The following is an 18,611-nucleotide window of genomic DNA, read 5'->3' as shown; positions in this document are numbered from 1 at the left end:
ACTCATGTATTGATTACTCAATTGATTCAAGTATTGATTACTCAATTAACTCACGTGTTGATTATTCAATTGACTCATATATTGATTTCTCAATTGATTTTTATATTGATCACTCGATTGACTTATGCATTGATTACTCAATTGCCTCATGTATTGATTATTCAATTGCTTTACGTATTGGTTACTCAAGTGACTATTAACTTGACTTATATATTAATTATTAAATTGACTTACATATTGGTTATTCAATTGACTATTAACTTGACTTATGTATTGATTATTCAATTGACTTATACATTGATTATTAACTTGACTTACGTATTGATTACTCAATTGACTATTAACTTGACTTATGTATTGATTATTCAATTGACTTATACATTGATTATTAACTTGACTTACATATTGATTACTCAATTGACTATTAACTTGACTTATGTATTGATTATTCAATTGACTTATACATTGATTATTAACTTGACTTACATATTGATTACTCAATTGTCTATTAACTTCATTTATGTATTGATCATTAAATTGATTTATGTATTGATTATTAAATTAAGTCATGTATTGATTACTGAATTGACTCATGTATTGATTGTTACATCGGTTTATATACAAATTATTAAATGACTTAGTGGTTGTACGCCACTCTACTCAAATTAATCAACAAAGAGTCAAAAGTTATATCAACAAACTTGATATAAATTTAATAAAATTTAATTATACTTGTGCAATTAACTGTTTACCCTCTTTGTATCCAGAATATCGGTGTTGGCAGCCGTGGTGAGAGACGGCACCGAGGTTGAAGTAGCCGTCGTTACGGTGATGTACGACATTATTGTCATCGTCGTCATCGTCACAGGAAACAGGGCCAAAAGCCAGGATGTGCCCATTCCGCGTCCTGCTCATTTGTACCTACAAATAATCTTACTCTAATTAATTAATTCCTCTTCGTGTAATTACGGAGAAATGCGGGTGAACTTTGCACATCTGGCAATACTTCGATGCTTCGCATTTTTGTGTACGATGTAAATATTGTGAATAATATGGAGATTTGTAAATAATGTGGAAGTGGCTTTATTTTCAAATTTCCAAAATTCTAAATTTTCAAATTTCCAAAATTCTAAATTTTCAAATTTCCAAATTTTCAAATTTCCAAGTTTCCAAATTTCCAAATTTCTAAATTCCCAAATTTCCAAATTTCCAAATTTCCAAATTTCCAAATTTCCAAATTTCCAAATTCCCAAATTTCCAAATTTCCAAATTTCCAAATTTCCAAATTTCCAAATTTCCAAATTTCCAAATTTCCAAATTTCCAAATTTCCAAATTTCCAAATTTCCAAATTTCTAAATTTCCAAATTTCCAAATTCCCAAATTTCTAAATTACCAAATTTCCAAAATTCTAAATTTCCAGATCTCTAGTGTCCCAAATTTGCAAATTTCCAAATCTTTAATGTCCCAAATTTGCAAATTTCCAAATCTCTAATATCTCAAATTTCTCAATTTCCAAATTCCCAAATTTTCAAATTTCCAAAATTCCAAAATTCCAAAATTTCCAAAATTCCAAAATTCCAAAATTCCAAATTTCCAAATTCCCAAATACCTAAATTTATACATTCTTAAATTCCTAAATTCCTCAAACTCTCAAACTCTCAAATTTCCAATTCAACTTAAAAATATAAAAATTTACAAATTTAAAAATTAAAAAATTCAGAATTTAACAAAATTAAAAATTCATGTCTGTACTAACCTTTTTCTCTGCATTCAAGTGGTGTCAAATTTTAGCCCCGGGTCCATGGGGCATTCATCCGTCCCTTCCAATATCCTCGACATTCTGCTAAATGATTCTCTTGACTCCTTCAATGATCTACCCTTAATGATCATTCATCGTCAACACACTAATCTGTCGAATTAAAAAACAATCTTTTATAACTCCTTACAAACGATTCATATTTTATATAATTCTATATTTAGTTTGACAACAAATGATTATTACAAGATCAAATATTTCTAACAGTCAAACACTGCAACCTAAAAATTCCGAAACGTATACTTAACAAAACGTTTCAATTTACCAATATTTATCCTCTCAAGCTTACAAACGAGAGATCTTCACAAAAGAATAATATACAGTGTAAGATTAAAGAAGAAATAAAAATTTTCATTCTAAAATTACAAATTTAATTTCTGGAAAGAGATCCAGCTCGGTTAAAAGACTTCTTTTAAGCATGCAGCTTATTTTCTTGACTCTGAAGTAAATCAAAATAAAGAACCGTAGTCGTGATCTTGGTGATAAAGGTCTACTTGATGAACATTCCACGACGATAGACCTCGAACTACTTCCTTTACCCTCGGGAATCCTGTTCATGGTCAAGTGCATAATAAAATTACTAAAGCATCTCGCTCTTTATTGTCCGGCAGACGTAAAACACATTCTGTTTGATTGTTTTAAGGTGCTGTGTGCAATGTTTCTAAACGACGATTAACAAAATTCGGGCGATACAGCTTTTAATATGAACTGGTTACCAGTTGATAATTTTCAATGCATCTATAATAAAAAAAAGATATATATATAATTTTTAATGTTGATGCATGATAATTTTTTGATAGTCAAATTTTATAACTGTTATGAGACAGTGAAGTTTATTTAATTATTAGGGCATAAGAATTGAGTAAATTATTATTATTATTATTATATAAAATGTTATACTTTGTTATGTTTTAAATTATATTATATTTTATGTAATATTTCAACAAGTTTTTCATTTTGATTTCAATTTTAGGACAGTCATAAACGATAATAATTTTTTTGAGATGAAACATCATAGCATTATTATTATTACTCTTATTATTATTATTATTATTATTAAATAGTACTGTATACTGTTATTAAATAAAGTTTAAATGTATTATATTTTGAACTATATATATTTTAAACAGAATTTTACAAGATCTTCTTCGAAAAGCAATAAACCTGGAAATTTCAATCGAACGAATATTTCCGTATATAAAATTTGCTTAAAAGAGAGACGAGAAATTGATTCGTTTAAATTCCAGACTGCAATATTTGCCTGTTTTCTTTTTTTATCAAAGTAAATGTCATTCGTTTGCGATTAAACCCTGTCAGTTTTATCTGTCGGCGATAAAGTCCGTCCCAGAACTAGGGCAATTTCCAGAACAAAAATTCGTCACAAATCCAATAATTGTTCACCGCTCGAACCGAACTGTAAGCAATTTACAAGTTCCTGCTGTATTCCAGGCTAGGGCGTTATGCAATAGTCTATATTATTTATATCAAAATGAAAATAATACTTTATTTCTTTTAAAATTTATTCACGTTAACAAATTATGACATTTAGCATCAATTTTGAATATTTAAGGATGTACTTTAGAGTGGTTCATTTGTATTCGAGTATTATTTAAATTTTATTTATAGGACTATAATTTGGCTCTGAATTGTTTGACATAGTTCGTGTTTAACATAATAATTTTAATTAATTATATTTGCAAATTTTTATGTTGTTAAATATTTAAATTTCTGATGGATATTTTCCTCGAAGAATCATATTTTCAAATGATGTTCAGAATGATGTTCCTTACCACCCTTTTCAGGGAGTAACACTAGTTATGAGACACCCTGTATATCTGTAGATTTCTACATCTTCAAATATCTACAAAATGTCTCTACACTCAAATATTTTTATTTCAAAATTTATATCTATATGCAAGATGTCCACATGTCCCAATTTCAGTCTAGTACCTCCATGACATAATACAATTCACATATGAATGTACAGTTCCCAAAAAAAGAATATGGTAGTCATAAACTTGTGCTGCTACTGTACTCCACTGACTCAGATAAGCCTAATACCTCTATGACATAATACAATTCACATATGAACGTGTAGTTTCCAAAAAACAATATACTACCCATAAACTTGTGTCCCTACTATAGTCCACTGACTCTATAGTCCACTAACTCAATTAAATCTACCTCCACATAAAACAATTCATGAACGTACAGTTCCAAAAAAAGAATATGGTAGCCATAAACTTGTGTCCCTACTATAGTCCACTGACTCAGATAAGCCTAGTACCTCTATGACATAATACAATTCACGTGTGAAGGTACAGTTTCCAAAAAGCAATATACTACCCATAAACTTGTGTCCCTACTATAGTCCACTGACTCTATAGTCCATTAACTCAATTAAATCTACCTCCACATAAAACAATTCATGAACGTACAGTTCCCAAAAAAGAATATGGTAGCCAAACTTGTGCTGCTACTGTAATCCACTGACTCAGATGAGTCTAGTACCTCTATGACATAATACAATTCATGTGTGAACGTACAGTTCCCAAAAAGCAATATACTACCCATAAACTTGTGTCTCTACTATAGTCCACTGACTCTATAGTCCACTCAATTAAGTCTACCTCCACATAATACAATTCATAATCGTACAATCCCCCAAAAAATTCTACAACAGCCACAAACTTTTGTTCCCTACTGTCCAGTGATTCAACTAACTGATATCTGCGTTCAGTTTTATAGCAGTCGTAATGATCGCGTTGCGGGCAAGTTGTCAAGAGGAAATCACAAAAACCGGCAACCAACCGTTTGGTATAATTACTCGTTATGGTGAGTCATGATATTTTTCAAGGAAGGGAAACCACATCGTTCATGTGAGGAGAGCTCTACCGCGCAGTAGAAACGATCGATGCAGCCACCGGCACAACCAGCTATCCCCAGAGCGCTCCTCCCTGCCCCTCCTTTTCTATCACTCCACCCAGAGACAAATGTAATAGGTAACTTAAATCGTTCTTGAAATCATTGCTTCGAACTGTTTCGATAATATCCTTCCCGTCCAAACGGATTATCCTCGCAAATACCGAGTCTGATACGAAAACGGACTACGTGACTAACTTGATTTTGCTCTTCAATTTTTGGCTGAACATTTGTGGAGGGTCGGAATTGAATTTGATTATTTTAGAATGTTGGCGGTGGTTCAATTTTGGTTTTTATTAAATTCAACTGTGGTCTGTGGGATACATTGTTTGAAAATGAGGGCTAACCATAAAACACTGAACTGTTTATTTACTGTTTTAATAATTCTTTTAATTGATTTGTGATTTTCAAATGGGGAGTTGAGTTGCGATAAAAAATAAAATTAATCTCTCGTTAAATTATTATATATTTTAAACACGTTCCAGTTTTCATAATTATTACTTTCTAACCTATAATAGTATTTGATGAGTTTACAACCGAGGTAAAATTAAAATAAAAATTTGGCACTTGATGGTTTACAATAAGGTTAGGTTAGGATTTTAATAAGATAATCTTCTAAGCTATATATTAGTTATTAATTTCATAAAAAAATATATGAAGCTGTACAATAATTTGTTCAAATTAGGAATGCATTAAAAATACAGCACCACATCAATTTTTGTTTATAGAATTATAAAATATCGTGGTAGTAAGGTTAGGTTAAAAGAAAAATTACAACAAATATTTTCGTTAATAACTACTTAAATATTCAATCTTGTACTTGAAAGTTTATTTACAAATTTGAACAGCAACATACGATGATCAGTCTGAAAAATTCTGTTTATAAAAAATGAATATTTTATAACAATAATATTCTTATATTTCATGATAAAATTCACCTTAAACATAAATAGAAAATATCTTAAATCTCAATGTGTTCGAAAACATAAAACTTGTCCCACATTACTTTGACTTTTTGTTTCGAAGACAAAGCAATCACGTCCTGTTACTCTGTTTTTGTGCGCCATATTATTGTACGAAGATGTTTCTGCGTAATGATTTCTTATGGGGTAGATTGATACGTCTTCTCCGGGACATGTTGATACAGTATCGATTTACAACTATTTTTAGTTGCATTCTTTTCTTTTATTTCTATAAAGTCCTTCGAAATGTTAAGACAAGGTAAATATTTTTAATGAAGCTTTTATTACGATTTTTATTTCTGTGTCTTTCATTGTCAATGACAAAATGCAAAAATGTATAAAAACGATTTTGTCGAGGAACATTAATAAAAAGAGCAAGAATTGACCTAAAACTGTTTCTCATATAAAATTTTAATTATCAGTAGCTGCAGAAATGTGCTCTCAAAGATTTATCCTGCAATACTTATTAAAATTTGCTATAAAATATTTTATGTAAAGCAGACATACCTCAAGGTAACACATTTCAATTTCTCTAATTAATTTACATGCATTTTTTCCAAATTTCCAGAACATATATTAGTAAATTTTTAATTAAACAACGAATTAAAGATTAAAAGCAGCAAAACCTGTCCCAATGTACGGTCGTAACTCTCCAAAATTTCATTTAGATTAAAATGCAACGTTGTGTACTAGCCAGAAAAATTGTTGGTAAAATTTTAATTTGCCTCGTAAACTGCAGCCGTGATTTTTCAAGATATCGTTTTAAATATTCATTAAACGGGAACGAACAAAAATGTCGGATATTGTAGGAGAGATTTAACGGTCGTCGTTCATCTGTCGATGGAGCTATTAGCGAAATAACAGCATGTTGATACTAATTAGCCGCTATTATATTATTACGATCAACGTCGATACGTGGTATTAGTTTTCATAACCAATTATATGTATCTTAACAGTTTCGCCATTTACGCAGCGTGCTCCGGTACGCGATTCATTGCGTTAATACCTCCGATGAAATGTGACGCAATTTTAATAGGTTATGCAACGCGAAGATCATAGGCATTTATAATGATAACAAAATGTGTTATTAACTTTTGAAACAAGTTTTTTTTTAAACTTCTTATTTATGAAGGTGCGTCGTGTAAATACGAGCATAATGGGGTCATTCGCGCTTGACCTTTCTTTAATATGAGAAGCGTTAGGGTAGTCTTTTGGTACTAGTTTTAGTCTTATTTTATTTATTAATAGTAATTTATTTTATGTTTGACGCAAGTGAAAATCAGACACTAAATTTCATTTTGTTTTAACAAAATTCAGCAAGTTTCATACAAATTTATGAACGTATTTCAAGATGGCGCCCATGCAACCACAATTTAAAATTCAATTAAAGATGAAGAATCAAGTTTGATACAGAATTTGATATTGTTTTGACAAAATCAATCAAGTTTGACACAGAATTTAATTTTGTTTTAACAAAATCAATCAAGTTTGACATAAAATGGACGACATAAAAGTACCTCAAAATGGAGGCCAAACAACGTGAATATAAAACTCAAATGAAAATGAAGAATCAAGTCTGACATAGAACTTAATTATTTTCTAACAAAATTAGTTAAGTTTGACACAAAACTTGATTTTCTTCTAACAAAATCAATCAAATTTGACATAAAATGGACGACATAAAAGTACCTCAAAATGGCGGCCAAACAACGTGAATATAAAACTCAAATGAAAATGAAGAACGAAGTCTGACATAAAACTTAATTATGTTCTAACAAAATTAGTTAAGTTTGATACAAAACTTGATTTTATTTTAACAAAATCGATCAAGTTTGACACAAAATGGATGACATAAAGGTATCTCAAAATGGCGCCCAAGTAATTTGAATATAAAACTGAAATGAAAATGAAGAATCAAGTCTGACATAGAACTTAATTTTGTTCTAACAAAATCAATCAAGTCTGACACAAAACTTGATTTTCTTCTAACAAAATCAATCAATTTTGACATAAAAGTACCTCAAAATGGCGGTCAAGCAACGTGAAACTAAAACTCAAATGAAAATAAATGTAATAAAAATAATGAAGTTAACTAATATTTTTTTCCAATAAAAACTAGCAGTTTATCGAAAAACGATCTCACAGGATTAGCATATTAAAGGGCTTTGAAACATCAAATGTCTGACAGGGTTTGATGGCATGAAAGTACCATAAAATAACGTTTGTTACATCGACTTGAAGGATAAAGTTCATTGAAAATGACCGCGTAAAGGTTTTATTAATATCTCGAATACAAAATGGCTGGTTGCATGATTTTAAAACGTTTGAAGTCTGATACAGTTTGATGTTATATAACAAAATAACACTCGTGTTACATCGATTTGAAGCTTAGTGTTCGTTAAAAATGGCCATATAAACCTTTCGTCGATGTTCCTAATATAAAATTGCAGATCGTCAGATAACCTTACTGCGCGTTGTACGGAGTAATCGATGGTTCGATTTTCTGATAACCAGCCCGTTATTAAAGATATTCGTGAAAAGTTTAGGTGGGCATTTTCAACAAACTTTAAGCTTCGAATTGATATATCATAAGCGCCATTTCGCGGTACTTGTCATCAAATTGCATCGGACCGATGTTTCGAGATCCGACATATCATACGTAGAAGCCTAATAAAATCTTTCAGCTTCGAACTCGATGAATCGATAAACTGATCATTGGTAGATCAGTAAATCGAACAGTTGATCGTTCTCGATGAACTTGTAATTGTTCCATGTAATGTGACCCGTGGCCAGGTTAATGAATACCGTTACTTTAAGCATAACTAACCCAGACCAATTATGGTGTACAAGGTGTCCGATTTTAATTAATCAATGTAATTACCTTCTCAATTATTTGCTTTTCATGAATTTTGACCTGAATGTCCAAGGTAGACTTCGTATTATGATGAAGTTAATATTTAGTTAACACCTAAACAAAGGTGTTCAGACTTAACTGAATTTGGACTTTAATGAAACTGCGATTTTATTCATCTTATGTTTTCGAAATATTCTATGTAAAATAGTAAATCAAATATGTAGGAATGTACAAATATTTGTTAGAGTATTTCATGCTACTTTATATTCTAGTAACTGTTGTATAAATTGTATGAAGATTTTGTTTTGAAATCTATTTCCTACAAACATGACTAGATTTATGTCTGATGCGACTTTATATGACAAAAGATAAATGCCTGGAGTGATTTAATGTGACAAGATTTATACCTGAAATAAGAATGATAAAATGTGTGTCTAACGATGTAATATCATAAAATTCATGTGTAACGATATAACTTGACGAAAATGTCTGAGTAAATATAAATTTTATATGTGATGCCAGCTGACATATGATACAATTGATATTTGAAATGAATACAAATTTTAAATTTGATATTCAATGTGAAATTATCCAACAGGACATCGATGTCTAATACTTCTATAACAAAATTGATGTTTGAAATGAATACAGATTTTAAAATTGATATTCAATGTGAAAATATCTAACAGGACATCGATGTCTAATACTTCTATGACAAAATTAACATCTGAAATGAATAAAAATTTTAAAATTGATATTCAATGTGAAAATATCTAACAGGACATCGATGTCTAATACTTCTATAACAAAATTGATGTTTGAAATGAATACAGATTTTAAAATTGATATTCAATGTGAAAATATCTAACAGGACATCGATGTCTAATACTTCTATAACAAAATTAACATCTGAAATGAATAAAAATTTAAAAATTGATATTCAATGTGAAAATATCTAACAGGACATCGATGTCTAATACATCTATGACAAAATTAACATCTGAAATGAATAAAAATTTTAAAATTGATATTCAATGTGAAAATCTCTAACAGGACATCGATGTCTAATGCTTCTATAACAAAATTAACATCTGAAATGAATAAAAATTTTAAAACTTGATATTCAGTGTGAAAATATCTAACAGGACATCGATGTCTAATACTTCTATGATAAAATTAACATCTGACATGAATGAAAATTTAAAAATTGATATTCAAAGTGAAATTATCTAATATAACCTCAACATCTAATTCTTGGACCACAAAATTTATGTCTAAAATGAATTAATTTAATAAATTAGATATCTAACAGGAAATTACCTAATACAACCTCAACATCTAATTCTTGGACCACAAAATTTATGTCTAAAATGGATTAATCTAACAAACTAGATATCTAACAGGAAATTACCTAATACAACCTCAACATCTAATTATTCTATCACAAAATTTATGTCTAAAATGGATTAATATAACAAACTTGATATCTAACAGGAAATGACTTAACATAACTTCAACATCTAATTCTTCTACCTCAAAATTTATGCCTAAAATCACTTAATCTAACAACCTATATATCTAACATGAAATTACCTAACATAACATCAACTTCCACCCCAAAATCTTCACCTGAAGAAACACTTCAACACCAAAATTTCTATCAATCCCAAAATGCAGAATATAACACGAGTTACTACACCAAAGTTTCTATCAGACAAAGTTAATACTTGAAGATTCAATGTAATAACACCTTAATGCGTGAAAATATTATCCTAGCTGATGCGTGTAAACTCAAGCTGAATGTTGATCGCGCCACCGCGGATCTCATGTTATTGTTTTGAGGTTAAACTTCGGATTGCTGTTTTATAGCAGTTCCACTCTACTCGGACTAGGAAATTTTCAAAGTTGGTGCGTTTAAGGAGGTTTTGGAAGGCAAGCTGGACCGAGATAGCAACGACAGTCGGCTATTAAGGTCAACAACGGATTTCAGGAAAAATCGATACACCGGATAGAACGACTCTCAATGGATATCGGCTGTTGAGAATCAGAAGTTTCGCGGAAGAAACGGATAAGCCTCCTTTTTTAATTCATTTGCGACGCTACAGAATTTCCAGTTTATTTTTCAATTCTTTTCTTCGTTTTTTTACTTTGTTGTAGATCTGAGAGGTGACTCTCAGTCGCCATTTTGGTTAATATAATAATTTGAAGAAATTTTAAGTGATTTTAAATGATTTTATAGTATGACACGTGTGATGTATAAATATAGTGAAACAATAGTGGAAATTATTAGTAAAAATTATTAATATTAGTTGAAATTATTGCATGACACTTGTGATGTATAAACATAGTGAAATAATAATAGAAATTATTACTAAAAATTATTATTATTAGTAGAAATTGTTGAATGACACGTGTGATGTCTAAAAATAGTGAAATAATAATAGAAATTATTAGTAGAAATTATTAATATTAGTGGAAATTGTTGCTTGACACATGTGATGTATAAACATAGTGAAATAATAATAGAAATTATTAATAAAAATTATTGTTATTAGTGGAAATTGTTGCATGACACGTGTGATATATAAACATAGTGAAATAATAATAGAAATTATTAGTAAAAATTATTAATATTAGTGAAAATTATTGCTTGACACATGTGATGTGTAAACACAGTGAAAAAATAATAGAAATTATTAGTAAAAATTATTAATATTAGTAGAAATTGTTGAATGACACGCGTGATGTCTAAAAACAGTGAAACAATAGTGCAAATTATTAGTAAAAATTATTGCATGACACGTGTGATAAACATAGTGAAACAACAGTACAAATTATTAGTAAAAATTATTAATTTTAATTTAAACTACTAATAAGCCCATTTAACTTTTAAACCGACAAATTTTAAAATTGTAAAGAGTGGAATAACCTTCGAAAAGAAAACCTTAATGAACACGCGTGAGGTACGTGCTCGAATCGAGAACTAATTATGGCGGATCACGAACAGTTAATTCTGACATTTAAGCAGTCTTGCATCTTATATTATTAGTACTATTAGGTCTCTAATTACTCGGTTGTATTACATTAGAGGCATCGAGCCCGGACACGTTGAACCGACATGACAGGTTAACACGTTGCATGTCATGCTAGAGATGGAGAAACATCGTTAACACATTAAGTGTTATTAGTAACTGTCATTGCTGTAAGTGGTGCTCTTTAAGCTGTAGTCTATCTAGCCTACTTTTTATGAAATATGCTGTGAAATATTATTTTAGCGTCAATTTAATTGTTTATTAAAATTCTTGCGATGGTGCTTTGGGGGTTTATAGTAAGTACTGTATGTTACTGACTTTATGGATAAATTATGTTATATTATATTATGTAGATTAAGTATATGGATAATTTATATTATATTGTATTATGAAGATTAATTATATGGATAATTTATATTATATTATGTTATGAAGATTAATTATATGGATAATTTATATTATATTATGTTATGAAGATTAATTATATGGATAATTTATATTATATTATGTTATGAAGATTAATTATATGGATAATTTATATTATATTATATTATATAGATTAAGTATATGGATAATTTATATTATATTATATTATGAAGATTAAGTATATGGATAATTTATATTATATTATATTATAAAGATTAATTATATGAATAAATTATATTACATTATAAGGATTAATTATATGAATAAATTATAACAAAAATATACTGTAAGATATTACTATGGTGGCTCAAATAAAATTTCTCCCCTCTAAAAAGTTTGAGCACAAAAATTTGAAAGTTTGCTCAAAGTAATTGTGTTATGCAATATTATATAATTTAGTAGAATGACTAATTTAATTTTACTGATCATTTATAATAGAATGACTAATTTAATTTTACTGCTAATTTATCATAGTGTCATTAATTTTATTTTATTGCTAATTTATCATAGAATGATTAATTCAATTTTATTGATAATTTATAATAGAATGCTTAATTCAATTTTATTTATGATGTATCATAAAATGATTCATTTAATTTTACTGCTAATTTATCATAGAATGATTAATTCAATTTTATCAATAATTTATAATAGAATGTTTAATTCAATTTTGTTTATAATGTATTATAAAATGATTCATTTAATTTTATTGCTAATTTATCATAAAGTGATTAATTCAATTTTATCAATAATTTATAATAGAATGCTTAATTCAATTTTGTTTATAATGTATCATAAAATGATTCATTTAATTTTATTGCTAATTTATCATGGCACTAATTATTCAATTTTATCAACAATTTAAAATAGAACACTCTAAACAATTTTATGAAAATATATTTATTTTATCCAACTAATTAAAAACTTCCATAAACTAGCATTAAATTCTGAAATTAAAAATTGTACATAAACAATAATTATTCAGTGAAATAAGTTGTTAATTACAGAAAATCGATACACGTTATAATGACGTGCAAGGAAACACAATAATGATTTTCCCTCTTTTCTCAAATTCCTTTGTACATAACACCGGTTTAACCAGCTATAAAGTGTCAAGTACTGTTCATGGCTGGCAGCCAATAAGCCAACGGGTATGAAAATGGTAAAGGTAGTTTAGCTATCAAGAAACAATACGGTGGTCGAAACTGATATCGGCTGTGTACAATGAAAATCTCGCTTGGATGCTATACTATTTTATTTTATAGTTCGATTTTACGATTCATTGCTATGTGTTTAGCGATTAAAAGTAAGGAACGATTTTATTCTCTCGGAATAAATGCGACGTACATTGTACTACTCCACTTCTATGTATACATAGATGTATGTATAGTTTTATAAAATGTGTGACATTAGAGGTCAATCTTTTTGATGATCGGAGAGGAGGGAAATTTTGAAACACGTCGGGATCGAAAAATATTTTTTTTTAATTTCTAAATCCTAGAAATTTGTGGATTTTTGAAATTTTTAATTATTAAATTTGTGAATTGTTATATTACTAGATTATAAAATTATAGAATTACTAGATTATCGAATTACTAGGTTATTAGGTTACTAGATTATCACATTACTAGGTTATGGAATTACTAGATTACAAAATTCTGAAATTACTACATTATCGAACTATTCGATTACTAAATTACTGAATTGACAAATTACTATGTTACTAAATTACTGGGTTACTAAATTACTAGGCTACCAAATTACCAAATTACTAAATTACCAAATCACTGAATTACCAAATTACCAAATCACTGAATTACCAAATTATCAAATCACTGAATTACCAAATTACCAAATTACCAAATTAACAAATTACCATATTACCAAATTACCAAATTACCAAATTACCAAATTACCAAATTACCAAATTACTGAATTACCATATTTCTAAATTATCAAATTCCCAAAATTAGTAAATTCCCAAATTTGCAAATTCCAAAATTCCAAAATTCCAAAATTCCAAAATTCCAATCTTCCAATCTTCCAATCTTCCAAAATTCCAAAATTTCAAAGTTCCAAAATTCCCAAATTCTAAAACTCCAAAGTTCCAAAATTCCAAAATTCCAAAACTCCAAAGTTCCAAAGTTCCAAAACTTCAAAATTCCCAAATTCGCAAATTTCAAAATTCCAAAGTTCCAAAATTCCCAAATCCCAAAACTCTAAAGTTCCAAAATTCCAAAATTCCAAAACTCCAAAGTTCCAAAATTCCAAAATTCCAAAACTCCAAAGTTCAAAAATTCCAAAATTCCAATCTTCCAATCTTCCAATCTTCTAATCGTCCAAAATTCCAAAGTTCCAAAACTTCAAAATTCCCAAATTCGCAAATTCCAAAATTCCAAAGTTCCAAAATTCCCAAATTCCAAAATTCAAAGTTCCAAAATTACTCAATATTATCGCCGTACAGCACGTTTCAATAATTTCCATCCTTTCAGAATGCACGAACTCATACTTTTTTCACAGATTCCCGTCGCTCCATGTTAAATATTTGGTGAATTATGCAAAGTTCGACGGAGACAGATAGACTCTAATTCCATAGTAACTTTATAACTAGATACCTTTTATTCGATTATAATAAAATCACCAACTTTTAACACAATTTCTGCAGATTTAAATTACTATTTTTTCAGACTCTTATTCTCCCAGATTCTAGTAACCTTAAATCTGTAATTTATAGACCTTAAATGATTTTTAGAATTATTACTATTAATTTAATTTATCAATTAATTTTAATTTATCAATTTAACCTATTTAGAATTATTATTATTAATGTTATTTATCAATTATTAATTTATAATTTAATTTATCAATTAATTTTAATTTATCAATTTAACCTATTTAGAATTATTATTATTAATGTAATTTATCAATTATTAATTTATAATTTAATTTATTACTTTAATTTTAATTTATTAATTTAACTTTAGATTTCTACATTCTAAAATTCCTGGATTTTTTAGAATTCGTTTTCATCGAACTCAACATTTACACTTGTTGCTGTCAAACATCTATTTCCACTTTTTAATTTCTGGATTTCTATTTGTCACCTCACGTTCTTAACATTCTAATAATATTACTGAATACTGAAAACACAGTATTTCTCGATTCTTCTATTCTAATTAATCAGACGAAGGATATTTGTGGCCCGACAGCATTCATCGTCCTAATTTTCGAGATGTTCGATGGAAGATAATATAGTTTAATTCGACTTGACGCGATTTAATTTGCTGCAATCAGCGTTCATAAATTTAGATTGTCTTTAAGCTCTGTAACCTTCTATTTTAACGCGCGTGTGGGCAAAGGAAACACGTGTCGAATATTATTTTATTTCTCTTTTGAAAATTAATTGATTGATATTCCTTGTTAAACAAGATCGTCGAGTGGAAATTAGCGATGGAATCCTAGCGGGGGTCGAACGAAACAGCAATTTACCCTATTTTCTTCCTTCCTCCCTATTCTTGCGACTCTATTACTATAGGGATAATAAATACCCCATGTAGCGATTTATGTGGTCGGAATATGTATGAATTACCGAATGTATGATGTTTTTAAATAATGGGAAACAATATAGTTGATTGAGTTTGGTTAATGTAGATGTAAACAGTGTGTTTTGAAATAAAGAACAGGTTTAACAATATCATATTTTAAGAATAAATTTAATGATGTACTTTAAGAATGAGTTTAACAATACTATATTTTAAGAATAAATTTAATGATGTATTTTAAGAATGAGCTTAATGATGTATTTTAAGAATGAGTTTAACAATATATATTTTAGGAACAAGTTTAACAATATACTTTAAGAACAAGTTTAACAATACTATATTTTAGGAATAAATTTAATAATTTATTTCAAGAATAAATTTAGTGATGTGTTTTAAGAATGAGTTTAACAATATATTTTGAGAACAAGTTTAACAATATACTTTAAGAACAAGTTTAGCAATACTATATTTTAGGAATAAATTTAATAATATATTTCAAGAATAAATTTAGTGATGTATTTTGAGAATGAGTTTAACAAAATATTTTAGGAACAAATCTGACAATATACTTTAAGAACAAGTTTAACAATGCTATATGTTAGGAATAAATTTAATAATTTATTTCAAGAATAAATTTAATGATGTATTTTAAGAATGAGTTTAACAAAACTATATTTTAGGAATAAATTTAATAATTTATTTCAAGAATAAATTTAGTGATGTATTTTAAGAATGAGTTTAACAATATATTTTGGGACCAAGTTTAACAATATACTTTAAGAACAAGTTTAACAATATATTTTAAGAACAAATTGAATAATATATTTTATGTACAAGTTTGACAATTTATTTTACAAATAAATTTTACAATATATTTTAAGAACAAGTTTAATAGTATATTTTAAGAATTAGTTGAATAATTTATTTTACCTACAAGTTTAACAATATATTTTAAGATTAAATTGAATAATATATTTTACCTACAAGTTCAACAATTTATGTTACAAATAAATTTTACAACATATTTTAAGAACAACTTCAACAATATATTTTAAGAACAACTTTAAAAACAACTTTAACAATATACTTTAAAAAAAAATTTAACAATGCACAGTAATACTAAATTTGTATTCTGACGTTCTACTTTTAATAACTCAATGAATTAAAATATTTGTAATAATAATACTATGTCAGTCAAAAAATAGTATTTCTATACTTTATTCAAATATTCCTGACATTTAATTTTTAGAAGTCAAAGCTACATTCTTTCAACCAGTAACTGTTGATTTAAAACAGTGAACGTTTTAATGTTTCTTGTTTTAAAGCATAAATTCGAGGCAAGAGACACGCTTCCTAAAGTATGAAAAGTTTTAAATTCTCTTGCAGAAATATTTTTTGAAATTTATTGACACGGAAAGAGGGAACAACCAGTGCTCGTGTACTAAGTTTTTTGTTTTTACTTGCACATTGTTGAAGGAGGAAGAACAATAAGGCTGTTTTGGATCTTGGTTTTAGTAATAAAGAAATTTAGCTAAATTTTTTCAAACTTAATAAGTTAAACTTGATAATAAAGAAATTTACCTAAATTTTGTACAAACTTAATAATCTAAATTTAATAATAAAGAAATTTACCTAAATTTTTTACAAACTTAATAATAAAGAAACGTACCTAAATTTTTTCAAACTTAATAATCTAAATTTAATAATAAAGAAATATACCTAAATCTTTTCAAACTTAGTAATAAAGAAACATACCTAAATTTTTTCAAACTTAATAATCTAAATTTAATAATAAAGAAATATACCTAAATTTTTTACAAACTTAATAATAAAGAAACGTACCTAAATTTTTTCAAACTTAATAATCTAAATTTAATAATAAAGAAATATACCTAAATCTTTTCAAACTTAGTAATAAAGAAACATACCTAAATTTTTTCAAACTTAATAATAAATTAATAACATAAATCTATTAATAACTTAATAACTTAATAACTTAATAATAATTGAATTACTTACTGATTTAATGATATCTTTGAATTAAAGCATCGCTCGAAAACTAGTAATTTTATGGTGTGCACAACGAGAAGCCCACACAAAATTGTCATGGCAAGTCTCGTTACAAAAACAAACCTAAATCTACAAATCCCTCCAACCCTCGTTCACCGATAAGGAGTCTATTAGTCATCATACAAACACAAAAACTATTAACATTATAAGCTACTGTAATTAACAATTATTGCTACTAATAATTATACAAAAATATTCAAAATTTAAGGAAAAATTCATTTCTCTTTATTGTGTCACTGTTCCAACAAAGGAATGTTCATAAAAATTCAACAACTGGTAATAATTAACAAATTTTTTATAGAAAACTGTTTGAAATTTGGGAAGAAATGAATGAATGAACATTTATAAAAATGCATGAGTGCTTAATAATTAACAATTTTTTTACAGAAAAATATTTAAAATTTGAGAAGAAGTGCATTTTTCACGATTGTGTCAGTTGGAGTAAATGAAAAAACATAAAAATACAAGAGCTGTTGATAATTAGCGATTATTTAACAGAAAAATTGTCAAAATTCATGAAAAAATGCATTTTCCTCAATTTTATTACTGTTCGATCAAAAGAATGGTCACAAAAATGAAAAACTATTAATATAAAATTATTAAGAATTTTTTAATAAGAAAAGTAGTTGAAATTTATGGTGAAATGTATTTTCTTTGATCACGACACTCTTCTAGCAAAAGAAGGATCATACAAATGTAAAAACTGTTGATAGAAAATAATTCTTTATAGCTGTTGATAGAAAGCAATGTTCTAACAGGAAAATACTCGAAATATTTGAGAAATTTTCCTCAATTAGCTCAGTTTTACCAAACGAAGGATCACGAAAGTCGACTGTTAATAATTAGCAATTTTTACGCAGAAAATAATTTGAATTTTAAGGAGAAATTTTCCTTAGTCGAGTCACTGTTTCAGCAAACGAAGGATCACAGAAATCAACTGTTAATAATTAGCAATTTTTATACAGAAAATAATTTGAATTTTAAGG

General features: G+C 27.7%; 1 protein-coding gene across 7 annotated transcripts in view; it reads right to left on the bottom strand.

The window, feature by feature from the left end:
• The window catches only part of LOC100875331 (putative G-protein coupled receptor CG31760), a 40,647-nt gene that overhangs the window by 20,669 nt on the left and 1,367 nt on the right, over positions 1-18,611 (bottom strand). For 6 of the 7 annotated variants that reach the window (XM_076528991.1, XM_076528992.1, XM_076528990.1 and 3 more), the window contains exons 2-3: positions 1,758-1,910; positions 753-921 (exon numbers count right to left, since the gene is read on the bottom strand). In XM_076528991.1, coding sequence (XP_076385106.1) covers positions 753-899 — 147 coding nt within the window. In that variant the 5' untranslated portion in view covers positions 900-921; positions 1,758-1,910. Of the gene's footprint in view, positions 1-752; positions 922-1,757; positions 1,911-17,574; positions 17,878-18,611 lie in introns of those variants that run through there. The other variant, XM_076528988.1, reaches the window with a different exon arrangement.

This window comes from Megachile rotundata, chromosome 2, assembly GCF_050947335.1.
Source record: "Megachile rotundata isolate GNS110a chromosome 2, iyMegRotu1, whole genome shotgun sequence".
In the NCBI taxonomy this organism is placed as follows: domain Eukaryota; kingdom Metazoa; phylum Arthropoda; class Insecta; order Hymenoptera; family Megachilidae; genus Megachile; species Megachile rotundata.
The sequence above is the reverse complement of the archived record's forward strand: the minus strand, read 5'-3'. Positions and strand labels throughout refer to the sequence as shown.